The 25,787-nt window shown below is 50.1% G+C and overlaps 2 protein-coding genes across 51 annotated transcripts in view; one reads left to right on the forward strand and one right to left on the reverse strand.

The window, feature by feature from the left end:
- Nucleotides 1-10,672, forward strand: part of LOC138915193 (NBPF family member NBPF14-like) — a 48,604-nt gene extending 37,932 nt beyond the window's left edge. Inside the window, exons 35-39 of the mRNA XM_070220015.1 lie at nucleotides 801-852; nucleotides 1,628-1,803; nucleotides 3,723-3,959; nucleotides 6,289-6,503; nucleotides 9,486-10,672. Coding sequence (XP_070076116.1) covers nucleotides 801-852; nucleotides 1,628-1,803; nucleotides 3,723-3,959; nucleotides 6,289-6,494 — 671 coding nt within the window. The 3' untranslated portion in view covers nucleotides 6,495-6,503; nucleotides 9,486-10,672. The remainder of the gene's footprint in view (nucleotides 1-800; nucleotides 853-1,627; nucleotides 1,804-3,722; nucleotides 3,960-6,288; nucleotides 6,504-9,485) is intronic.
- A 7,252-nt stretch (nucleotides 10,673-17,924) lies between these two features.
- On the reverse strand, nucleotides 17,925-25,777 carry LOC138915084 (cationic amino acid transporter 4-like). 50 transcript variants are annotated; one of them, XR_011420788.1, is made up of 12 exons: nucleotides 25,071-25,757; nucleotides 24,721-24,869; nucleotides 24,229-24,577; nucleotides 23,863-23,971; nucleotides 23,180-23,762; nucleotides 22,678-22,830; nucleotides 22,439-22,561; nucleotides 21,626-21,682; nucleotides 21,162-21,252; nucleotides 20,472-20,756; nucleotides 19,863-20,097; nucleotides 17,925-18,278 (listed from the first exon to the last, which is right to left on the reverse strand). XR_011420788.1 is itself a non-coding variant. In XM_070220039.1 (12 exons), the coding sequence occupies exons 3-5, from the start codon at nucleotides 24,292-24,294 to the stop codon at nucleotides 23,626-23,628; spliced, it is 312 nt and encodes a 103-aa protein (XP_070076140.1). In that variant the 5' UTR covers nucleotides 24,295-24,577; nucleotides 24,721-24,869; nucleotides 25,071-25,757; the 3' UTR covers nucleotides 17,925-18,278; nucleotides 18,522-18,639; nucleotides 19,863-20,097; nucleotides 20,472-20,756; nucleotides 21,162-21,252; nucleotides 22,439-22,561; nucleotides 22,678-22,830; nucleotides 23,180-23,625. The 50 variants fall into 50 exon arrangements, 49 of the variants coding, with proteins under 49 accessions (XP_070076140.1, XP_070076141.1, XP_070076137.1 ...); XM_070220039.1 differs by lacking the exon at nucleotides 21,626-21,682 and adding an exon at nucleotides 18,522-18,639; XM_070220040.1 differs by lacking the exon at nucleotides 21,626-21,682 and adding an exon at nucleotides 18,522-18,639 and having other exon boundaries at nucleotides 20,467-20,756.
- Between the last annotated feature and the right edge of the window lie 10 nt (nucleotides 25,778-25,787).

A 25,787-nucleotide genomic window follows, 5' to 3' on the forward strand; every position in this document is an offset into this window, starting at 1 on the left:
GGAGGCAGCTTGTTAGAGTGAAAAGAATCGTGGACTGAGCTAGAGCTCCTCGGGCTCTTGCCTGAGCTCTGGCTTTTATAGCTACAGGCGAGTATTTGATTTCTCCTTCCTGGATTTCTGTCTCCTCATCTGTAAAATGGGTCAAAAGGTGTGTTGCCTGGTAGCTGTAACTACTAAAGAAGGGAATGCTCATGAATGTGCTTCAGAAAGGGATCATACTCCTAACTGTTTGGGGTTTATTTAGTTATAATCTGAAAATCTTGGGGCAGATACGTTGATTTGTAACAGAACACTTTCCACAAGAAAATTTTTCCCTCTTATGATGTAAAAGCCAACTTGGAGGTCCCCGTGAAGTCCCGGGATGTATGGAGGGGTGAGTCATGGGGTTTTCTATCCTCCTTTTAGAGAAAGGAGTAGGGTCTATGTGGGGGTTCTGAGTGGACATAGAGTCACTGAGACTGGGAGCCAGCTTTGTGGAAGGAGGAGGAGAGAACTAGAGAATTCCAGAAGGAAACTGGACAACTACCCAATGACCTGGAGACAAAAGATATTTGATCTTTATCCAGTTAAACTCAGAGCACGCCATGATGGGGAGCCAGCAGATCAAGGACATTTTGCCTGATGGGTCAGGACACCATCCCAGGCCATTCCTTCAAAGTCACACATGGGGCTGTCAGTGCAATTCTCTCAGTGTGTCCTGCCCTCATACACAGGTCATTGCTGTCCATGCCCAGGCAGGCCTTTGTGTCTGTAACGGGTGAAGGGGCACTATTTCATCTCTGTCTGGATTTTGTTTGCAGAAAACCTGGAAGACGATGACGAGGAGGAAGAACAAGAATCGCTGAGCCCCAGGTAGCAATGAATGAGGAGGGCTAATAAGCAAGGGTACAATGTGGGGAGAGCACCTGAAAGAAAGACCCTGAGGGCCAAATAGCCCCAGGGTTCACAGGCGAGGGGGAACCAGCACTGCCCCTGCTGCTGATTCCGCTCACTCCAGCAACGATGGCAAAGCCCTTTGAACGAGGTTGTCTCTTGTCTTTGTGGTACTCGTGGCCTCGGTCTGACAAGGGGAGCTAAGCAGTCTCAGGGATTTCCTGCCCTGAAAGAAATCCCTTGTTCTCTCTTGGAAGGCTAAAACAAGGAGGAGATGCATGTCTGCTTTCCCAACTGATGGCCTTAGGTCCTTCATAGGTATAGCATAGCCAGAAAGGATCTAGACAAAATTAAAAAAAAGAAAAAAAAACATAACAGGTCACAGTATTGACAGAAAATGGCCTAGAAGGCACAAGATCTCTGGGAGTCCACGATGCCTCCGAGGCCTGCATTCGCTGGGCTGCCATATGTAGATTCAACACAATGTATTCACAAACTGGAAGCCATTGCGTTGGGTCTCCGAGTGTGATGCGTCTGCCTTACAGGGAGAGCGCAGCCCCGTCACCACCTCACTGTCGGTCCAGTGCACTGAGCACGTTCTGCTCACTCTCATTCTCTCTCTCCCTCTCTCCTGTTCCAGGACAGCCAGGCTTTGCCCCAGTCCCTTGCACCCTACCCTTCAATCAGAACCAGCTGGGACACTGTGGTGTCTAATCCTTCTTGATCTCTTCTTTTCTCTTCCCTCTCTCACCAGTCTGGAGAGGGAGCTGCTGGAGAAGGAGATTGTGAATGAAATCCTTCCAGATCCATCAGGTGAACAGAATTCGACTCCTTCCAGTCCTCGTGATCTGTCTGCCTCCGGGGAACCCCTCAGAAGCACTGCCTTTCCGTGTGATGAGCCTCAAGTCAGATTGACTCTGGAGGCAGCCAGTGAGTACTCCCATCAGAAAGCAGATAAATCCAAGTGGTCTCCCAGTTAGCCTCCATATTTTTTAAGCTCACCACGGCTGGCCAGGTAGAGAGATACTTTCTGCAGGCTCTTGGACCGAGTTTTAAGTACAGATTTCAGGAGGGCTTGGGAGCTGTGCTCTCAGCCTAGTCCCTAGCTATGTCCCTCTCAGCCTGTCCCTCAGTGGCATCTGCAAGCCATTTTTCCCCAGGTGGGAGAGAGAAGGGATCATGACCACCTCACAGCCAGCACTACAGCAGGGGCACAGTAGGTATTTGTCAGACCTCTTTCTTTAAGATGACACATCTCATCTCCTGCAGTGTTTCTGCTAATTGCATTTCCTGAGCAGTGTCTCCCACTCCTCTCTGGCTATCCACACGTGGAACAGTTTTACTCAATTATTCTGGAGGTCTGTTCTCATGATTTGGGGTTTAAAGCTGATGCTCTACTTCCTCTGGGGTGACTACCTCCCTCTGAAGATTTAAAAACGAGATCCTAGACGCCGCATCCTGCCTGTGCCCCTTGGTTTCAATGAAGCCAGAGCTCTGGCTCTGGTTTCCCCTCCTCCATAAATGGCCATGAGTTTCATCCTTTGTGTAGGCTCAGTGACTTCTTCCATGTGTGGGTTAGAGCTTCAAGCATGAGTCACGTCTTAGTGTTGTAATCTCATGGAAATGTCAACAACCAGTGTGCCTGATAGGACCCTCGTCTAACTTATGAGCAAAGAAGAACATGAGGCCACAGGACAGAAGGACTACAAAGGCAGGGGGAGGAGTCTGCATGTGTAGAGTTGGACCATGATGAGAACAGGACTTCTGGGTGATTGGATTATTCAGACGTTTGATCATGTGGAGATGACAGGATCAGAGAAGCAGAAGGAGACTCCTGGATCCAGGTGTCAATGATGAGAGTCTCATAGAGTGTGTTGTCAGGAATCTACATGGTAACACCATCCCAAATGAGATTTTTACGAAACATTTAAAACAAACATTGGTGGCAATGAGGATGTGCAGAGGGGAGGAGAAAGGGGAACCCACAGTGGTGTGGAGAAGGCCCTGGGGGTTATGACCCGCCTTAGCCTGACCTGGACTGGTCTGAGGCTATTTCAGGTCTTTGGTTAGCCCTCTTTCTGAGAATAGATTTTCATTTCACAGAAGAAATTGAAACATGTTGGATTAGGGACCAAATCCCAGACCCCCGGAAGAGTGTGTAACATAAGGACTGTGCAGCATATTACGTCCCTGAAGAACCACACCAAGCCTGATGCCGTAGCACCTCTGGTCCATAAGTTTCTTATAAGGGTCTCAGACCTCTACCTCATTACTTACAGCTGCTACTACCTGACCCCCCCCCCCCACCAAGTGGCAAAAGAATATATATATGTGTGGGTGGGTGGAGGGCAGCCAAAACTTACAGAAAAGGAAGGTCAAAAGGCTCCAGAACTTTGCAAAGATTCCAAACTTGGTCTACAGTTTGCCAACTCCCTTCTTACTGGAAACAGAAGCCTTGGGACCATACTTCTTCCCTTCCTCTGATATTCTTCAGGGCAGACACCAGCAACTCTTTCTCCCCCATGTCCTGAGTCCTCTTTAGAACCTTCTCTGTAGGCTCCTGGACTAAGGTTACTAGTAACAGAGTAATAGGCATGACCTCATCTGCCCATGCAAAGCCCTCTGGACTCCAGTGGGTGATTGTCCACTTCAGGGCCACTGCAGCCTGGGCACCTGCCATCTCGGCCTCCCCAGGCACACACGTCATGGCGACATCTCCTTCATATACATGAAGTCTGAGTTTGTTTCCTGAGACCACTGACAAGCAGGGACTTCTGAAATGGGTGATCTGGGAGAGCTTAGCAACGGGAAACTCGGATTGGTCCTACTGAAACCACTTCTTGTTTCAGCTCCTTCCTGGGAGGCTTGTCAGCAAGGGCCTTTGAGTGGAAACTTGAGTTTCCAAAGGACAGAGATGCAAACTTCACAAGCACCGCTGGAGCCAAGCAGCTGGGGGAGCAATTATCTGGGGCTGCAGCTGGACCAGTTCCATTGCGGGGATGGCAAAGCCACGCTTGGTCTTTCTTTCACCACCTGGAGCTTTGCAGCCAACAGTGTTCCTGGAAACCGAGGTTCACTCTTCCAAGGTAAGGAAGAAAAGAAGAATAGGAAGCTCTAGTCCATGTGTTGGGCGTCACAGGGTTGTGGGGGGAGGCGGCAATGGGGCCTCTCCCATGCTCACTTCGGGTCAGGTTGAAACCCATGAGGCTCTGAGAGAGCGAGGTGGTGAGAGCCTGGGCTTTAGGATCAGCTCTGCCCCAGGTCCCGGGTTTGCATCTTACCCGCTGTTTCCCTTGGCCAGGTTGTTGAATCTCTTAGGTATTTACATCCCAATTCCCTCATCTGAATCCCCTGAGAATTAGGTCTGCATTCCATACTCTTACTCATACTGCGTTAATACTCTTGGGAGTATTAAGGACATCATTTCCACAGTGTCTGATTCAATAAAAATTGCTTGCTAACAACTATGAGTATGTCAAATCCACCCCCGTATCTTTCTGGTGCTTTAACACTTACAAATGTTTCCGCGTGCCTTGTTCCGTCTGATGCAGAGCAGTCTTGAGGGTCTCCACTCTCTCTGGACCCCATCTTCCCTTCTCTGTCAGAAAGGCACGTTTGCCCATTTCCCCCTCTTCTTTCAGGATCCATCATCAGGCCAGTTTTCCTGTTAGGTGCCCCCAGTAACACTGCCGTAGACACACTCAGTCCCCATGGAAACACTGGTGCACGGCTCAGTGTCCTCCTTATTCTTCACGTTTTCCCCTCTGTTTCATGGAAAGGGCCACCTTCATCCTTAAAGTGCACAAGGCAGTCTCTTTTAGGAGACTCGATTTAATTCACCAGCTCTACTCATCTCTAAGTCCATGTCCTCAGTGTTTTTCTCCTCAGGATCCTGAGAGGTTGCTTCCAACTGAGCTTCCAGACCCTGACATCGTTTCCTTTGGGTCTGCTCCTCCTCACCCTCCACCACTCTCAGCATCTCCTCCTGGGCCCTGGAGCTGCCTGGTGCTCATCCTTCAGGTGATGGTGTCCTCTGAGGAAGGAGGAGAGACCCATGTTCTCAAGCGGAGGTGGGGCAACAAGGAGCGCCCTGTCGCTCGTGGACAGGTCCTACAGAAAGTCTCAGTGAGGGTCAGGGGAGGCGGAGCCCTGACAAGTGCCGTCAGATCTTGGGCTGTTGAGTTGTCTTCTCACCCTCTAGCCTTTCTTTTTCCTTCTCCTTGGCTTCCCCAATCCCAGCCAAGACACAGCCTCACTGGCCTAGTCGCTCTCTTTCCTGCTCACTTTCCACAGGGGCCTGAGGAGGAAACCAGGCTCCACGCCAGGTTTTTTGGCCAACGATAGTTTCTTAGTCCATTCAGGCTGCTGGCACAAAAATTCCATTGACTGGGTGACATAGAAACCGCAGAAATTTATTTATTGGAGTTCTGGAGGCTGAGAGGTGCAACATCACGGCGCAGGCACCTTCGAGGTTTGGGGAGAGCCCCCTTCCTGGTTCACAGAGACTGTCTTCTCGCGCCATCCTCACGTGCTGGAAGGGATAAGGGAGCTCTGTGGGGTCTCCTTTATGAGGGCACTAATCCCATTCCTGAGGGCCCTGCTGCCCAAAGGCCCCACCTCGAAACACCATCACACTGGGGATCCGGTTTCCACAGAGGAATTTGGGGGAACGTAAGCGATCCTTCTCTGGAGATTCCGTCAATGCTCTTTGTGTTATCCTCACCGTCCTCCTCCTGGTGTTCCACGGGTCATCTGTTTCTCGCCACGGGGTTTCTCCTTCTTCTTGCACTTCTAAATTTTTTCCAATTTCAACTGACCAGAATAGTGATTAGAATGTCATATTCAATGCCTCCAAATCCCTATTTATTCATCTGCTCCATCAGAGAAAAGAACACATATGCATAGATGTATTTATATATTATGTCATACATTCTGTGTATTTTGTGTGTACCTTGTATAGGGTACATATATGACATATATATATGCAAGTTTTGTAAACTCCCCTGCTTTCACCCTCCCCCAGTTTTTTCTCTCCTATGTTTTCCCGTGCACTCTGGTTCTGCGTGATCTCCACAATCTCCTTCCTGCCAGTAGGACAACCTCTGTCCATGTGATTTCCTTCCCTTTGTCTTCTCTACTGAGACACTGTCTTTATCAATTCTGTTTTTCTTGATATCTTTTGGCAAATGGGAGTGTGTTTGCCTCCTGACCATCTCATCACCACTGAGCACTGTAAGAAAGATCGACAAAAAAGAAAATCTCACTGTCTGCATTGGCTTCACCTCACCCCCACGGACTTTCAGATGGCCGTTGTTGTTTGAGCCACTTTCCTTATTCGATGTCACTCTCGGGTGGGGAGTAAGTCACTGTGGGTCGTGAATAACTGTATCCTGTTGGCTGTGGTTTTCTTTTCAGAGCTGGGTTTGGACGCATCCCTCAGGATGAAGACCCCTCCCACGCTGAAGGGTGATGCTCTTGAGTGTTCGGATGCCAGCAAGCAGGGGTGTCAAGTCATTGGCCACATTGATGCCTCAATTGTCATCCAACAGAGGATTCTCAAAAGAAAACTGCGGCTCAGCAAGTGGAGACTAGCATGCAGATTCCCTGGCCTTCAAGCTTAGGGTCCAGAGGTGAGCCCATCCGGGGCTCTCAGCTGCACTTATTCCTCAGTGCTCTCTGTCTAAGCTTATAGCTCAGTCTCCTGCTCTTTTTTCTCTCCCTTGTTTGTTCTGTTCAACATCTGGTGCTACCTCTGTCTGGTCTCACCTCTGTCCTCCGTGGGGGCTGCCACTGTGCCAGGCCCTTCCATCTCCGTCTCCTGTGTGCACTCTGACCTCTGCTGTGTTTCCACTGCCGCTGTCCTGATATTCCCTCTCACCTTTCTTCTTAGTCAAGGGGAAGCCCAGCCCCATGGTCCTCCTCATCACAAAGCATCTTTGAGCCACTGAACACATTGCGCTTTGTCTGAAATCACACACTTTCTTGGCTTCTTTGCCTTCCCTTCCCTGCTTCCCCAACTCCACTGCCTCTTGCTTCTGGGAGCATTGTCCAAACGGATCACTTGCACAGGGATATTCCTCCTGTATGTGTTAGGGAACCCGACCTAGGCCAACCCTTAACCCTGGACTTCTCCATGTGAATAGGAAGTGTTGGAACTGAGGAGAAAGAGCCCCGGTTATAAAAACTAAATGAGTGGCTGGGTCATGACCATGTGGTTGAGTTCACGCGCTCTGCTTCAGCAGCCCAGGGTTTTCCCGGTTCAGATCCTGGGCACAGACATAGCACTGCTTATCAGGCCATGCTGAGGCAGCGTTCCACAGCGCAAAACTAGAAGGACCCACAACTGGAACATACAACCATGTCCTGTGGGGCTTTAAGGAGGAGAAGAAGAAAACAAAAAAGATTAGCAACAGATATTAGCTCAGGGCAAATCTTTAAAAAGAAAAAACCTCACTGAGAGCCTGGGTCGGGGTGCTGGACTGGCCTGGTGTCGGGTTTCTCCTCAGCCCTTGGCTGGTCTGCATGGGGCTTCCAGGGACCAAGTGTCCCCACCTCGGGGTCTCCTCGGAGCTGGCAGTAGTACTGCCATGTAATAAGCAACTGGGGACTTTTATTTAGATGAATCCCTTGACCTCACAACTCAAGATTCTCATTTAAATGGTCTGGGGTGGGGTTTGAGCTTCAGTATTTTTAGAAAGCTCTCAAGTGGTTTTTATGCAGCTAGAGATAAGAAGAACCCTTTGTCTCCTATGACCTCAGGTTCAGCATAGAAATGTGCCAAACATGTCAGTGCTTCATTGAAATGTCTGAGTATCCATCAGTCCTTGATGGAATTGTATTCCTCTCTCAACTGTACTATCTGTATAACATGCCAGAAAATCAAGAAGAAAAAGAGGTAGATGAATGGATTAGACTTAGAAGAACTCTACTTGGAAAAGACTTTCTCCAACTTTTTAGAATACAAGATAAAATGAGAAATAAACATTACATAGAAACCCAGTTTACAGATAACAATACCTCCCTATTACAAATAACACAATTTAGTACTTTCTTTAATTTTTTTCTGTTCTTTCTTTTCTTTTTTTTTTTGGTTAGGAAGATTGGCCCTGAGCTAACATCTGTTGCCGATCTTCCTCTTTTTCCTTGAAGAAGATTGTAGCTGAGCTAACATCTGTGCCAATCTTCCTCTATTTTGTATGTGGGAGTCTGCCACAGAATGGCTTGATGAGTGGGGTGTCTGTCCATGCCTGGGATCTGAACCCAGGAACCCCGGGCCACCCAAGCAGAGGGTGCAAACTTAACCACTATGTCACCACGCCAGTCCCTTCTTTCATATTTATCATGTAAAATGTGAAGTTCACAGTCCATCAAATTGAAATCAAGTCCAATGGGTTTGGGGCTACAGTTGGAAAATTTTACTATTGATCAATTTTGGTCATTAAGTAAAATCCTCAAAGAGAACCATTATATTCATTCCCCTAAAGAAAATATAATAGTAAATAAATTGGACGTTAGGAAAAAGAGTTAGGTTTATGCTTCTTTATGCCATTCTTTACACCGGCGTAAATCCTAAAAAGGAATCTTTCCCGAGGGAGTGCTTTGGGGGAATCAAAGGGCGGGTGGAAGAGAACCTAGTTAAACCAGTTGCCTTCTGCATCCCCTTCAAAGACTTTCTGGTCTAGACGTTGAGAATATTCCTAGCAATGCCCTAAGGTGTATCCTGGTGTGGAATCAACAGGAGGACTGAAGGAAAATGAGTGCGTCCATGGTTATACTCCTTGCTGTTTTTTTGCTAATTCCATTGTGTGTTTCCCCTTGTGGGTTCCTTCCTCAGTCCCTCGGGAGAATATTTCTCTGTAAAGCCTTACTCTCGTCCAGCCAAGGTGACCCAGCAGTATCTACTTCCTGTCGACACCTCCGGACTGGAGCCTTTCCTCTCACCTTCCCCGAAATGGACACAAAGGGAGAGGCCTGAGTTCTGGCCCCAGGGTTGTCAATAACAGCTCAGGTGGCTTTAGTTAGGCCTGAGCCCCCTGGCATCCCCACTCCTCATCTGCAGAAGGTGGAAGTGGATTTGGATATATTCTGAGGTCCCTGTAGGCTGTTCCATGCCGGACCTCTTCCCATCGCCTGCCCTTCTTCCTCAGAGTGCTGGGACAGAGAGAGAAAGAGGGCGTGCCTCTCTGCCAAGGGTCCCCTCCTTCCCACAGCAGTCTGCTTCTGAATGTGTGATGGATGCTGAGCACATCCCTCCCTGGGAGGTGTGAGACAACCATCCCTTTGCTCCAGACGAACGGGATTCAGGAGTGAAGTGGCTGCTGAGGACAGGGTGGTGGGGATCTGGCTAGGGCTCTGCAGCAGCTCTGAGATCGGACGTCACCAGCTCCTGGTGGGCGAGGACAGGGCTCCCTGGATCCCGCACGGCGGACTGGATGGAAGTTTAGGGAGGTTCTTCTTCTAACTTTGGATCTCACTTTCCCCTTCAGCTCCTCCTCCCAGTAGGAGCTCAGCTTGCTCCTGGCCTCTGTCACCATGTAGCCAGCCCTCCAGGCTCAGCTCGCAGCAGGACCTGACAAAGACTCACACTGGCTTGTTTTTTCTCTCTCTCTCAGATACCAAGGACTTCCGAAACCAAGAAAAGAAGAAACCCCATTATGCAAAGTCGCTTTTCCACTTGATGCAACACATCGAAAACAGCCAATCCAGCTCCAGCCCAAACAGAACACCAGAGGGATCCTTTGCTGAGAATCCACATCACAAGCACAAACCACTCTCCAGGATGTTTACTCCAAAAGCCTGCTTCGATGGGAGCAATCCCAGCCCCTCAGCCTCCAGTTGTGGGACATCGCGAAGGAGCCCAATGCCTAGATGCACACATGCTTCTGAGAGACCTTAAACCTCGCTCCTCTCCATTCCCATCCGCTACGTAACCAGAATCAGGAGCAAGCGGGCAAAGACAACGTGTCGATCCGGACGTTCTTTGCCACCAGCAGGGCTGTGCTAGGAGCAGACAGCAGTAACCGCGCAGTGTTCTTGTTGAGAATGTGCAGGCTGAATTTCATCATGAGGTCGTTATCAGACAGCTGCAGAACGTAGACCATTGAACAAGACAACTGGCCTTTCTTCCAACAGTCAGTGCCACCGCAAAATGACGACCACAAAGAGGAGAAGAGATATTTTCGCTTCCTAAGGACTGAAAGGATTATGTTATTGTGTTTTTTTAGTCCTTTGGGACCAAAAATATCTCCTCACCTTTTTGTGGTTGTCTGTGGTGGTGGTGACGTGGCCTGGTTTGCAGGGGACAGGTCAGTCGTCTGGCTCAGTGGTCTGCATTCTGAAGTTGTCTGACCGTTTCCTCCTGATGAAATTCAGACTCACCCTTCTTCCAAGAACACTATACAGTTAGTTTCTGCTGTGAGCGTCCTAGCGCAGCCCCCTGGAGACCAAGGATGTCCAGTTTATCCACCACCGTTACTGTGTGACTAGCATTGGTCACTTTGTTCTGGAGGGCCCACGAGATCGGTTCATTGTAAAGAGGCCTTTTTTTTCTTTCTATCATTAGCAATTTGGTGAGTGGTACTTTGAGAGTGTATGAATATCCTCTTCTCTAAAGATCTTTCTCTAAAATTTTTACCATCATTAATGAGCCCTGCTGTGTGTCACTTATCGTATTCCTGTTAGTACACTGGACATTTTCTAATTTCGTCATTCCTCTATACTTGTAGCTGCTGGCACAGTGCTGTGGAAAAGAACTTACCCTCCCCCTTTCATACCATTAAAGTTTCTGTTGTGATTGTCACTGTGGACTCGTGAATTTTTTACATGCATTAGCATAATCCATTATACTCAGGATTGATTTTGTTGGATATGGATTTAAGTCAATAGAAATCTTCTTGTTCCTCCTGTTCATACTTATGTGCTAAAGCTTCCCTTATGAATCACATTTCCTCAGTCATCTCTTATTGGGTAGAGTTGGTCCCTCAAAGACTTCCCGTGATGGAATCAGGACTCCCCCGGGGTTGCATGTTTAACTCTCTTATTATGCTGCCTGATGCATGGACAGCTTGGCGGAATGTAAAGGACTTGCCCACAATGACTCTTATTCAGTTTTTAAAAACATTGTCTTGCTCTGTGTGTTCTGTTGAGATGGAGAATGTAAATCCATTTTCTCCCAGTTGTGTGTGCACTGGCTTTGAGGGGTGGGGAACTTTGGGAATGTCTGGAACTTGAGAGGAATTTGTTTTTCTTTTTTTCAAGTCTTTTGGTTCTAAGAGGATAGAACTTGGAATTGACCATTCCAGTCTATTTCTCCCAGGAATCTATGATTTTCTCTCTGATCCTGTCTCAATATCTTTTCTTCGCTTTTGTTCTGCTTGATACTTTCTTTATTCAATGTCTCTTATAATTTTGAACAAATATGTTGCCCTTATGAACCTTGCCAGTTAGCCTTTTTTCAGAGTTTTCTTTTTCTTCATTTTTTTCCTTGGTTCTGCCAATTCTAACTTCTCATTTCCTGTTTCGTACCCAGTTCTCTTTTGAGTATTTCTTATGTGAAGTTTTGTTTCTTCGTATCCACAAATGCTTTGTCAGGAACATTGAATTCAGTTCAGGATGTCATTTTACAGTGATCCTATGTTTGCTCATTGCTTTTGAGGGGAATTGTTTCATGAGCTGAACTCTCTGACTCTCTAGTTCTGGTTTTTTCTTCTGTCATCTTAGAACACCTGTCTGCTACATGATTTTCCCGTTAACATGCTTAGGTTTACTGAACGAGAAACAAACATTCTCTCTAGGAACGGATGAGTGATTGGTTTGGCTTAGTCCATTTCTTAGGTCTGGATCTCTCTCTTTGGTGCAATTCGTCTAAGAGACGTGAGGTTTGGGGATAGGCGGGCTGTGTCTTCTGGATTTGGGGAATCTATTTTCTTCCAGTAGGACCTTTCATTTCTACCACTTGCTTCATTCTTTCCTTCCCCACAAGCCTCCAAAGACACTACGCCCTCTTCCAGGTCTCTCCCTGGCCCCAGCAATTGTGCCTCCCCAACATTGTCACCTCTGGTCCTCTGCACTGTGGAAGCCCTTCCTTTCAATTCCCCAGCAGCCAGAGCTGTGGTGGCCCTGGTCTCAGGCCTGCTCTGAGTTTATGACAGTCCCTTTCTGTGGAGGATTTCCCTGTGTTCCCTCCCGAGCAGGCCCTCCCTGCTGTCCTCTCCTCTATGTGCGTGGTCTTTGCTGATCCTTCCCCTGCTGTGTGGCCCCCAGACCTGGCTCAGTGGAAGCCAATTGAGTCCACAGTGTTCTCTGGCCCCTGGTGGTTTGGGTAGAAGGTTATGAGTGGTGTTTTGGACTCTTGTGAGATAATGGAAACTATTTTCTTTGCTCCTGGTTCCTGGCACACAACTCCTAAAACCTTGGTAGTTTCATAAGTGATAAGAAAGGAACAAATCTCTTGCTAATATGTGGTCTTTGACCCCATCCCTGACACAGGGCTCTGAAAACCCTTGTAAATCTCTAAATGACAGGAGCACCAGGAGCGGCTTTTGTTCTATTGAGGTGACTCTGGGTGGTCTCCTGGATGGCTCCTGGCTAGGGGTGGCCACCAGAAAGACCCAGCCATGATTAGAAGCTTGGAATTTTTAGCCCACGCCCCACCCTCCAGAGAGGGGACAGGGACTGAAAATGGAGTTAATAATTGACCTTTCCTATGGGAAGAAGCCTCTAAATCATCCCAGTAGTCAGGGGTTCAGAGGTCTTCCAGGGTGGTGTACATATTCGCACCAGGAGGGTGAGGCGACCCAGCTCCACGAGGACAGAAGCTCCTATACTCGCGACCCTTCCGGACCTCACCCTATGTGTGTCTTCATCTGGCTTTGCATTGGTTAACCAAACCTGAGGAAGGGGTTGTGGGAACTTCTGCTTTGTAGCCAAGTGGGACAGAAGTTGTGGGTAGCCTGAGGACCTGCTACATGCAATTGGCATGTGAAGTGGGGTGGGAACATTCTTGTGGGACTGAGCCCTTTATCTGTGGGATTTGACACTATCTCCAGGGAGACAGTGTCCGAATTCAGTGAAATTGTGGGACACCTAGTTGGTGTCCTGGAGAATTGCTTGGTGTGGGAAAAAACCCACACATTTGGTGACCAGAAGTGTCAGAGGTGAAGTGTTTTGTGTGACGAATAAAGGAGACACACGGGAAAGAAAAACACAGGAGGAATGAACTGGGTTTTTCTTTTACAACTCTCCATGTCAACTCCTAGTCCTTTGAAATAATGCTGAGAAATGCAGCTGCCGTCATCCTAGGTGGACCTGTACTCGCTACCATTCTTTCCAAATGCAGACTTTCTATAGTACACAGAAATGGAATTCTACAAGGGAACATCCCCATCTTCATCGACCAGCTTCAACAATTATCACCTGAAGGCTCAACTTGTTTAATACAATCCCGCTGACGTCCCTTTTCCTATATTATTTAAAGCAAACCCCACACATCATGTTCATCTGTAATTATAGCAGAATGTTTCCCTAAATGATGACTCTTTTTGAAAGTATTATCATAGTACTATTACAATTATTCAGTAAATAATTTAAAATCTTTAATATCATGAAATAGACAGTGTTCAATTATCCCATTGTTGTTTTTAGGTTGGTTTCTTTGAGTCAATATGCAAAAAAAATCCACAAACTATGATCAGTGGATATGTCTTTAAGCCTCTTGCATACACAGGTTCTCCCTCATTCTCTCTCTCTCTCTCTCTCTCTCACTCTCTCTCTTTCTCTCACTCTTGTTCTCTCCTCTTTTGTCAATTATTTGTGATGAAACTGAAGTGTTTGTTCTGTAGCATTCCCGCAGTCGGAATTTGGCTGATTTTGTCCCCGGATACACTTTAACACGTTCCTCCGTCCTCCACACTTCCTCTCAGTGGGTGGTAGAATCTGGAGCAGTGCTGTCTGATAGAAAGACAATGCAGGGCCAAATGCCAAACGTAATAAATGAATGTAGGGCCGGCCATCTGGCTCAGTGCTTAAGTTCCCATGCTCCCCCTTGGTGGCCCAGGGTTTTGCTGGTTTAGAGCCTGGGCACGGACATGGCACTGCTCATCAGGGCATGCTGAGGTGGTGTCCCACATCACATGACCAGAAGGACCTACAACCAGAACACACAACTTTGTACTGGGGGGCTGGGGGGAGAAGAAGAAGAAGAAAGAAAAAGAAGATTGGCGACAGATGTTAGCTCAGGTGCCAATCTCTAAAAAAGGAAAAAAAACTTAGTAGCCACCTTGGAAACTAACATGTACGAGCAGTCAACAAAACAAAAGGCTCATCTTGTACACTGCTACTGTTGAGGGAAATGAAATTTACACAGTTGGGTCTAATAAAATAGCATTCTACCTGTCTTCAGTTTGTAAGTTTACATTTAAAGGTTATAAATTCAATAAAATTAAAATTCAGCTCCTCTGCACCCCTAGCGACATTGCAAATGTTCAATAGCCACACGTTTCTCGTGGCCACTGTGTTGGATCCGCAGATGCAGACACTGATCGGATTCAGGTTTGATAGGGTGACAAGACTTCCTCAAAAGCGGTGTGTGCTCTTCCATCAGGGGACACGTCCCGTCCTGTGTGCCTCTTCTGATGGTGTTAGCAGCCCTTCATGTGCAAGGCCCAGGTCCATTCAGCGATGACGCGGAGCAAACTGGTGATACTCCATCGTCAGGTCTTATTACCTGGGACACTTGCAGAAAGAGAAACATCCCCTAAATAACTAGTCAGTCAGTTAACGGCACAGTCTGTAAAGAGAACTGCAGCTAAATGAGCTGGTCCCCCAGCACCCTCTGTGGTCACCAGTTAGCTTCCTTTCTTTTTCTTTTTCTTTTTCTGGGTTGCCATGAACTCTAGGATTCAGACACATGGAAGCAGTTCAATCCATTGCAATATGGTCCTTACTGATGCTCCAATTATCCTCCCTTTCAGCAAAGAATGTGAGCTCAAGATGGCCCCTTAATCCTTTTGATAACATGCTAATACTCTCTGAGACCTCTCCTGATATCAGGATGACAAGGTGTTTCTATCTCATCTTGAATATTTACTGCTCCTTCCTTGACTCAGCCATTTCTTTAACAAACTCTGGTTTCTTTTTGTGCAAAATGGTCTTGCCAGATCCAACTGTGTATCCTAGAGGTACTCATTGCCATTCATTAGTTTCCAGTGGACAGAACTAGGAAATGCACATTTATGTTCATACGTATTCATGTACTCCCGTATATTCACCAACACTGCCAATTCTAATTTGGAACTACAGGGGTTTTTTCTTTTTTTGCTGAGGAAGATTCACCCTGAGCGAACATCTCTAGCCAATCTTCCTCTTTTGTATATGAACCACTGCCACAGCATGGCCACTGGCAGGTAAGTGGTGTAGGTCCGTACCCGGGAACTGGACGCAGGCTGCTGAAGCCGAACATGCCAAACTGAACCACTAGGCAACGGGGCTGCCACTGTCAGGGTTTTATCGGCTGTCTATCTTTCACCTGAATCTCCTTTCTCTAACACTGAGCAGTTTTTGTTTTAAAGGACACTGGGAGTAATAGAATTAGAATATCCCAAAATGTCTCATTTACTTTTTCCCCTCATTTATATAAACAAAACAATACAGACAATAGCAACACCACCACTAATAACACGCTTGAGGAAAGTGGCTTCTGGTTTTGTCACTCTCTTGGAGTACAGATAAATTATTGTGTTTGAGAGTCTCTTGGAAGAGTTCTAATCCACATGGTTGTTCTACAACAGGGATACACAGTTGGGTTCATTTGTTGCCTTGTATTTTCAATGTCAAGAGGTGAAATTTCTGAAAATTTCATTTAGTTTTATAGTTATGTCACAATGAATGCAGAGGGGCTGCCCCGTGGCTGAGTGGTTGGGTTCGTGTGCTCTGCTTTGGCGGCCCGGGGTTTCGCTGGTTTGGATCCTGGGTGTGGACATGGCACCGCTCATCAAGCCATGCAGAAGCGGCATCCCCCATGCCACAACTAGAAGGACCCACAACTAAAATACACAACTATGCACTGGGGGGCTTTGGGAGAAAAAGGAAAAATAAAATCTTAAAAAAAAAAATGAATGTAGATCGCAACTGAAATCTAACCAAACAAGTTACATGCGAAGTAGTCTAGCCTTGACTGTAAGATCTGCAAGTGTCTCAAGGGTCAGACAAAAGAGCTTCCTTTTATGGGGGCAGTAAGCAAGGGGCGAAGAGCCACGTGTGGACAAGTAAGATGAAAGGGGCTTGATTAGACAGCAGATCAGGGAATGTGCCATCCTGAGACCAGCCTACACTCAGTTCAGGCTGCAGACGGGTCAAAATTCCGGGGCTTGGAGGAAGGAGAGAGACTTAACCAGAGTTGGATTAACAATCATTTTGTTCTAATCGGTTAGTGTCTCCAGCAGTTCAGCTGATCCTGTGTGAAGCAAAGAGTGGAAATGGGAGGGTCTGTGTCTGGCCTTGTCATAAGTAGACAAGGAAGGTGTCCATGTGTGTCATCTGAGTCACGTGGAAAGGGCAGTTCTTTGCAGTCAGCCATACTGACGGGGACGCAAAGGGTCCCAGGATTTCTTAACCTGCCCTACTCCCCAGGATCACAAGGCTCTGGTAAAATTTGACCTTATCAGAGCCCAGTGTCTGGCACATAGTAAATACTCACTATACAGGAGTTCTTGTCAGCCCATCACTCAGCATTTTCATTATCTCCTGTGTTCTCTTAAATGACTGCATAGCCTTTCATGGTGTGGACTGGTCATAATGCATTGAAACGTTTCCCAGTTGATGGACGTGAAATTGGTTTCAACGTTTACGGTTACAAACAGTGCTGGAGGGGAGCCCCTTACACATATATCCCTCCTCGCTAGCACTCTTCTCTAGGAGAGGTTCCTTGTAATGGAATTGCCTGATCAAAGTACTCGTGCATTTCTCCCTTTTGCTAACTCCCTCCTCAGTGCCCTGCAAAGAAGTGGGACCAAGTCACAGTCTCACCGTTTATGAGAATATTCTTTTCTCCAACCTCTTGCCAACATGCATAGTACCAGGACCTGCAATTTTTTTTTTGCCAACAATCAACCCCTGTTGGGAGATTTGCCCACAGGAGTTACCACAGAATTGGACTCTGGGCAAGTAGCCCAACTAACTGGCACCCTGGAAAAGCTGAAACCAGGATACCCTTTTTTTTCTCTGTTATCTGCTATCTCTGTCATGTCTGTTCTGTTAGATAAGCTGGCAGCAGATAGCACTGCAAACTCATTGCTTGCTGGGGATGACAGTGTTTGTTGGCTTCACATGTCATTCTGGATTTTGTGGATGAGGGACTGATTCACAGGAGAGACTTGTCATTTGGTTAACCTGACTTCCTCCCAGAGAGAGCCCAGTGAAACTGGGGACCATCCATCCCATGGAGCGAGGCCCGCATGACTGGGCACGAGAAAAATAAAAATCAGAAAACAAGGCCTTCAAGTTTAAAGGTTTGTTAAGGTGGGTCTTTCAACAATGGATCTTTTCCCTTTTTCCCTATTTTTCATGACAACGGGTGGTGGGGTTGCATTGGTGGCACTTTCAATTATTTGGGGAAATTTAATAAGACTGGAGGTTTTTGTTGTCATGGAAGAATTTTGTCTGTGCCAGTAAGGGTCCTTGCTTTAAAATCTTGGCAGGTGAGCTCCAGTGTACAAGGAGATTGCATAAATTTGACATAGGAAATAGAAATGGATGATGACTTCTCAGATAATGTCAATTTAGAATTAAGCACTGCATCTTTTTAATTTTTTCGGAGGTTTGTGTGAAGAGCCATTCCTTGAGAGATTGAAATGACTTTCATGGTGTTCCTCAAGAGGCACTGGGTCAGGACAAGTCACACAAACGTGCATGCACGACTTACCCTGTGGTTGCAGACATTTTTGCTCCTGCCGGCATCAGATTATGTGTATCTGATGACAGAAACTCAGCAGAATAGAGACAGCATCTGTGTTAGTTTTCTATTGCTGTGTAACAAATGACCACCAACGCAGCCGTTTAAAACAATGCCCATTTATTATCGTGGACTCTGTAGGTCAGAATCTGGGATGATGTGCCTGGGTTCTCTGCTAAGGGTTTCAGGGCTGAAATCAAGGTGATGGCTGCCTACATTCTCACCCAGACTCAGCGTCCCTTTCCAAGGTCACTCCTGCATTGGCATAATTCAGTGTCTTGCAGTTGAAGGACTGAGATCCCTGTTTCCTTGCTGATTGTCATTCAGGAGCCATTCTCTGCTTCTACAGACTGTCTGCATTCTTTCTCAGGTGGCTTTCTCCTTCCTCAGATCCTCTATGCTGTAATGTGGCATCGAGTCCTTCTCATGCTGCGAATGTCTCTGGCTTTGTCTTCTCCTACCACCCAGAGAAAACTCTGCATTTAAGAACTCATGTGATTAGGCCTGGCCCACCCAGATAATCACCCCATCCTAAAGAGAACTGTGCCATATAACATCATAAGCACAGGACTGATATCTCATCTCCTTCACAGGTTCTGGGATTAGGGTGAGACGTATTTGGGAGGCCAGTCTAGAAATTCTGCCTAGCACAATGTGCCCTTTGGCCCCCAGAGATCCCAAATACAAAATACATTCACACCTTCTTAAGGTTCCTAAAGTCTCATCCCATGACAATGTCCACATCAATTGCTGCTGAGGCTCCTGAATAGAATCTATCAGGTACAGCTCCTGGGCACAATTCCTCTCTGTCTTGAGATCTGTTCTCAATAGACAATTGGTGGGACAGGCATTGGATAAAAATTAGAGACATTCCAGTTCAAAAAAGGAGAAAAAAGAAGGTAAAAATGAGTCATTGACCCCAAAGAGTTTGAAAATCAAGGTGGGCAAACACTAGCAGGAGTTCCTCACTTAGGTTTCAAAGCCTCAGAATAATCCTCTTGGTTTGAGGGCTGTGATATCCTGTCTTTATTTCCTGAGACTGTTAATTCCTCTCTCTTTCCCTCCCTCTCTTTCTTGCCTTTAATGAGTGTTGCTAGAGGTAGGTCAAGTTTATCAATCTTTTTGCAGAACTGCCTTCTGCTTCTGTTGATTCTCTTGATTGATTCTGTGTTTTCCACTTTCTGTGTTCCAGTGTTTTGCTTTACTGTGTACTTCCTCCTGCCTACTTTGGCATACGTCACTTTACTTTCCCATCTTCTCAAAGTGGGAGCTCCAAATATTGATCTAATTCCTCTCTTCTTTTCTAATATAGGCATTTAGAGACAGAACCGTTCCTCTAAGATCTTCCTCAGCCTCATCCTATCAGTTTTGATATGTGGCTTTAAAATCATCTCTCAGTTCAAAAGAGTTTCTCATTTCCAACGTCACTTCTTCTTTGACCTACAGGTTTTTTATAAGCATGTTGCTTGACTTCAAAATATTTGGCAATTTTTCAGATACCTATTATTAATTTCTAATTTAATTCTCTTATGGTCAAAATAACACACTCAGAGTCCTCTTCTTTAATAGTTTTGAGGCGCATTTTATTGTTGAGCCTGCAGTCTCTCTTAGGGAATGTTCCATGTGAACTTGAAAAGAATGTGTACCCTCAGTTGTTGGGTGCAGCCTTCCATGAATCTCAATGTCGTTCCAATCTTTTAGAGCATCACAGATGTTTATTTTTGGTCTTTCTCTATTGGCATGGGAAAGTCTGTCCTATGCCTGTCTCATCATTGTATCTTGGAAGCACAATACTTGTCCAGTTTCACAGGTTCTCAGCTGGAGAGGAATTTTGCCTCAGGATGAATCGTAGCTCTAGTCTCATCCATACATGATTTAAATGATACTTAGATGAGATTTTGGACTTTAGACTTTAGAGATGCTGGAATGAGTTAAGGCCTTTGGGGCTATTTGGATGGAACGAATGTATTTTTGATAGCAGAGAGACATGAATTTTGGGGGGTCAGGGGCAGAATGCAATGGACTGAAATTTTGTACCTACCTTCAAAATTCCTATGTTGAACGCTTAACTCTAAATGTGACGGTATTTGGAGATGGGGTTTTCGGGAGGTAATTAGGGCTAGATGACGTCATGAGGATGGGGCTCTCATGATGGGATCAGTGCTCTTCAAAGAAGAGACACCAGAAAGCTCTATGTCTCTGTCTTCCTCTGCCTCCCCTACCACCCCTCATCCACAAAGAGGAGGTCATGTGAACACACAGTGAGAAGGTTCCACCTGCAAGACAGAAAAAAGAGCTCTCCTTAGAACCTAACCATGTTGACACCCTAATATCTGACTTCCAGCCGAGAACTGCGAGAAAAGAAATATCTGTTAAGTCAACCAGTCTGTGGTATGAGCAGACTAAGACAACTGTGTCCAGAGTATACAAAGAACTCTCCAGACTAAACAATAAACAACCCACTCCCTCCCCAAAACAGGCAAAAGACATGAATAGACATTTCAGCAAAGAGGATATGATGTTGGCAAATAACTCAACAAATGATGTTCGATTTGCATTAGGCAGTTGATTAATCAACTTAGAGCCACCCTGAGGTACCACCACACATCTATTAGAATGACTCACATGGGAAAAAAAATACTGACAATACCGAGCATCCCACGAAGGGGAGACACCTCCTGGGCCTGGACAGCTCTGCTCTCACCACGTCAGCACCCTCCATCCACTGGGGACCTGCTGGGCTGACGAAGACTGTTCTGAAGGGGAGACGGGAACGCACAGCCACATAGCTGAGGGCTCTGTCTTCCGGCACCTCCACTGGGATGGGGGTTCAGGGGGCCGTGCTGGGACCCCGGGTGGCTCCAACGTGCAGGCCTGGTGGTGCCTCTGCATCTCTCCTTTCTCCAACAGCCCCCTGCCACTCCCTTCCCAGATCCTGTGGAGATTGGAGGGCCCGGAGTTTGCCTTGTGTTTTCAAGGCATAAACACGGGCCAGTGTGTGGTGTTCAATGGGACCCGCAGGACCTGTGAGATCCGGGGCTGGTGCCGTGTGGAGTGACACTGTGCCAGTGTAAGTGTCCCTGACACCCAGGGCAGGGTCCCAGGACCAGCAGAGCCTGCCCCTTACCTACCCCCACCTGCGGGGAGCTGGACACTGTCACCAGGGTGGCCCTGGCACCCACTCATTCGCCCTTTCCTGAGGCCTGTAGCCTTTCTCTGCTGGTTGGGGGTTGAGAGTTGGGGGGAGAGATAGGGGCTGGCAAGGGTGGGGGCCCTGCCTAGCGGACTCATGGATGAAGCCCTAGCAGGCCCAGGGCAGGGGGTGGGGGAAAAATCCTACCCTTCAGCTCCCACACAGACTGTCACTCCCCCAGCTCCGGCCTCGGCGGGGTGCTCCCTGGGGATCACAGAAGCCAGTTTTGTATGGAGACCTGCAGGGAAACAGTGGGGCTCCTGCTGGGGCTGGAGAACGCTCTCCTGGGCTCTGTCTCCAGTGTTCCCCATAGCTCCCTGCTCTCCAGCTGTCCACCACCCTGGCTGTGGTTAACTCCGGCCCTGCCCGGCTCCCAGACCTCCCACCACAGGTAGAACCCCTGCCCTCTCAGCTACCCTGCATGGGGGTCTGTGCAGCCAGAGTCCAAGGTGGGGGAGAAAGAAGCCTGACAAGAGTTGTCACAGCTGTTCTGATCCTGGTGTCCTAGGGCAGGGCCCCTCCCAGCTCTGGGCCTCATCCATGGAATGACGAGTGCAGGGAGCAGGTGATCTAACTCCCCCTAGAATACCAGGCACTTCTTGGGCCCTTACCTGCTCAGCTTATGAGCACCAGCCCCTTCCTGGTGGCAGCCCTTGGGCTGTGGGGGGCTGAAGGGGGAGGAGGGTAGAGGGGCTGAGTTGGTGGGCATGGGGTCCTTTGGGACCTTCTATCTGTCTCCTTGGTGACCCCCAACCCAATGCCCAGGAAGCTGCTCACCAAGCTATTGGGAGCCAAGGGGTGGGGAGGCTGTATATCTGCACACGTCACTGCTGGCCAAGGTCACACACGACAGCGTGTCTGGGCAGTTGGCCACCTCAGCCTGAGGCAACTGCACAGGGACCATGCTCTGACCAAGACCCCAGGTGCAGACCAGGGGCCAGAGACAATGCCTGTAACAGAGCCCATGGAAGCCCCCAGCAGGCTGGCCTGGTTCTGGCTCTGGCATCCTCCCGGGGGCCTGAGTCCTGCATGCTGGAGAATTTGCCCATGTCCCCGGGCCCATGGTCAGGAGGGGAGGGACGGGGGCTGCAGCAGTCCAGCCCTGTCTTGGTCCCATGGAGGGGCAGGGATTTGGGGGGTACCCACTCCAGGGAGGTAAGGGGCTGCCTTCTCATGGGTCCCTGGTGACCAGGTCATGCTGGCAGCTTGCTGGTGGGGTGACATGGGCCAGGTTGGGGAGGCCCAAGGCTGCAGCCCAGGCTGGGAAGCACCTGGAATCACCTGGAACCTGGAGCCTAGCAAAACCTTGGGGTCCCTGCTGCCTCTCAATCCCCAGAGCAGTGTCCATGGGAGGCGGGGTAAGAAGGGTTGGGGTGAGAGTTCACAGCCCTGAGGCCTGGTTATTGGAGTGTGATCACGAGTACCTGGCTGTCCTTGGGGCCCAGAGAAGGCTGATGTCAAGGCCGGAGAGAGTCAAGGAGTAAAGCTGCCAAAGCCAGCAGCTTCCTGTGTGGTCCTCACAGGCAGGATCAAGGAGTTGGAGGCATCTATGGTAGATGTAACATGGACTTGGGGAGACCAATTGGGGTGCAGAGTGGGCCTGGGGACCCTGAGGATGGGGCCCTATAGCCACCAGGTAGGGCCTAGGCGCTTGTGCACCCACCTGCATGCGTGTCTCCCATCCTGAGCCTTCATCCCAAATCCCTGAGGGGGCCGCAGGGAGAGAGGCAGCTGGAGCTGCGGGCCCTGAGCTTGGAAACAGCCGTTGCCTCAGTCTGCACGTGGGTGTGCACCCCCAGGTGAGCCGTGTGGGTGCCTGAGAGATGCGTGATGCATGTACCTGTGGGCCTCTATATCCTGGGGCCTCAGGCACATGCCCTGCTCTCTAGGAGCCCTGGAAACTCAGGGAACCCAGGAACTCCACTGCCCTTTCTAGGCGGCCTCCTTGGGGTCCAGGCTCTGCTCTCTGCATCCGCCCCCAAGGGGACATGTGGGAAACCTGGGAGGGAGCCTGGGCCCACCCTGTGAGGGAGCCCTCCGTGCCTGGTGTGTGTAGCCCCACCCTGTGCTGGGAAGAAGGCAGTGGCCTGAGGGCAGGACCCTGGGATCCTGACCTGGTCATGTCCCTGTCCCAGGGCTAGTGTCTCCCCCTTACAGAACCTCACCAACTTTACTGTGGATTGGGGACAATCTTCTGGTTCCCAGGAGCAGGCGAGGATTCAGTGCCACAAAGAACACCACAGTGGACACGATGGCAGGCCACGTGGGTGACTGAGCAGTTATTATTGCAGATCCCTGGGGCTGCAGGCCTCTTCCCTGACCACCCTGCTCACCTGCCCAGGTGGCTGGAGTTGGTCATAAAGTGGAAGGTGCTACGCAGAGTCCACCACACCAGCACTGGCCACGGCCCACTCCTGAGGAATTCAAAGCTCCGCACCTGTGCTAAGGTCCTGCGGTCCTGAGGACCCCTTGGCATGGGCAGGCCTGCAAATCCGAGCTGCCTCGGATAGAAGGGCTGCCAGCCCCTCCAGCCTCGTGGGGATGTAGGGGAAGACAGGCAGGCCCCGAGCGGTCCTCATGGACTGGCCGGCTGCTCCATGTGTCTGGGCTCCTAGGCAGGTGCCTGGCTAAGAGGCTGCAGGGCCTGCACCATCTCCTCCAGGCCGCTGTCTGTGGCAGTCAACCTCAGCAGCTCCCGCTGGTTCTCCTTGCTGTGCCAGATGCCGTAGACAAAATACACCACGAATCCTGCAGGGGTGGCACAAGCCTGAGGGGCAGGTCCCAGCCCAGCTTCCCTGCTTGCCCTCCTCCTGCAGCCAACCCAGGGTCCCAGCCTGGCCCCACTCACCAATCAGCAGCCAGATGGAGAAGCTCAGCCAGGTCAGGGAGCTCAGATGCAGCATGAGGAAGACGTTGAGGAGGATGCTCAGGGCTGGAGTCAGGGGCACCATGGGAACCTGAGGGGCAAGGGCAGGGCTGCTGGGCTGCAGGGAGGGGCTGCTGGCCTGGGGCCTGATTTCTCGGGAGTCCACGGAGCCTTTCTCCGCCTCTGCGGATTCTGGAATCAAGGGCCCGCTTGCCATGCAGAAAGACGGGGATGGGGTACTGGACTCCCCAGGCCCGTGAGCCCTGGTGCATCCTGCCACAGCAGAGGAGGAAGGGGCGAAGGGAGCTGGCTGGGCTGGGAGTGAGGGGTGCTGGCTGGAGGAAGTACCTGAAAGGTGTCCTGCCGGTGCTTTTGCTGGTGGGCCCCCAGGACGAGGAGACTGAGCAGAAACATGAGGGAGCTGAGCAGGAGCAGCAGGGTGTAGCCTCAGTGTGGGAGGTGCAGCGCCGAGTCCTCGAAGACCAAAGCAGTCTCGTCCGGTGTTTGTGGGATGAAGGCAAGAGCCCAGAGGTGAGAAGAGGCTGGGGCAGCAAAAGCCCCAGATGAAGCCTAGCCCACTGGGCCTCCCTGGGGCACCTGCTCTGCGGCCACCGATCTGCACGTGCTCTCTCAAGGGCGGCAGCCAAGCCGAAGAGACGGAGCCCCAGGGGTGAGCCCTTGGCTAGCCCAGCGGGTCCTGGGAGAAGACCAGCAGAAAGGCCTGGCCAATGAGGGCCAAGCCGACATTGGGGTGGGCGCTGCCGCCCCCCCCATCCGCCCCATCCCCGCCACCTCGCTGCCGGGGCCACAGAAGCAGGGAGCACCGGGCCCACCTCTGACCTCTCGTCTCAGGTGCGCTGGATGTGGGCAGTGACACGGCCGCGGGGGCCTGGGACTCGCTCGGCAGCCTCTGCCCGGGGCACGTGGACTTGAGCATCTGGAAGAAGGCTAGGGGCGCCACGTTCAGCTTCAGCAGGCCCAGCAGGATCCTGGAGAGACAGGCGCGCTGCGCAAGGAGCCTCCTCGCCCGGGCCAGGCTGCTCGGCCAGAGCGGGCAGGCGTGGCCGCCTCCCTCAAGACCCCGACTCTACGCTGGGCCTCAAGGGGGTCCGACAAGGGCGGTGGCTGGGAGAGCTGGAGGGTCGGGGGTCGCCGAGCGCGCAGCCCGGCCCGCGCCCGCTCCCGCTCACTTGTGAACACATCGGGGTCCATGGAGCCGCCCGCCGCCTGCACCAGCTCGTACAGCTCCATCTCCTCGGCGCTCAGCACCTTCTTCCGCCGCAGCGCGAGCTTCTGCAGGGCCGCCTCCAGCCCCGGTGACGCCCCCGGCCCCGGTCCGGCGCCCGGAGCCTCCATCTGCGCGGCCGCGGGAAAGTGCCCTTCCCGCCAATCCCCTGTCCCCTGCCCAAGTCCCGTTCCCCAGCCCCACCCCACGGGCGCGCCCACAGCCACCTCTACCCTCCGACCGTTCCTTTCCCGGCAGCCCGATCCCGGAGGGCAGGGCCGGCTCCGTCTCCCCTCGGTCCCTCGGTCCGCAGACGTGTACGCGCTGGACTGTCTGTTAGCCGTAGGGGAAAACGTGGCCGACCGCTGAGACCCGCTCCTTGGCGATCACGGCTTCCCTGCTGGGCTGCCTCGGTCGTTGTCCCTGAGGTAGCAGCACCCAGCGCAGTGCCTGGCATCCAGTGGGCGCTCAATAAATGCCCGTGGGAGTAAGGGCAGTCAACACACTGTGTAATTGTTCTGCGCCGGTTCCCCACGAGAGGGCGTGCTTCGACGGCCCGAATCAGGAAGGCGCAGTCCTTTCTGGCGATACAGCGCGTGAGCCCGGGGATCTAAGGGGCACAGCTGCCCCCACTGCGCACGCGTAGTCAGAGGAGGCATCCATACTTGGGGCGGGCCTTCGC

This window comes from Equus caballus, chromosome 8, assembly GCF_041296265.1.
Source record: "Equus caballus isolate H_3958 breed thoroughbred chromosome 8, TB-T2T, whole genome shotgun sequence".
In the NCBI taxonomy this organism is placed as follows: Eukaryota; Metazoa; Chordata; class Mammalia; order Perissodactyla; family Equidae; genus Equus; species Equus caballus.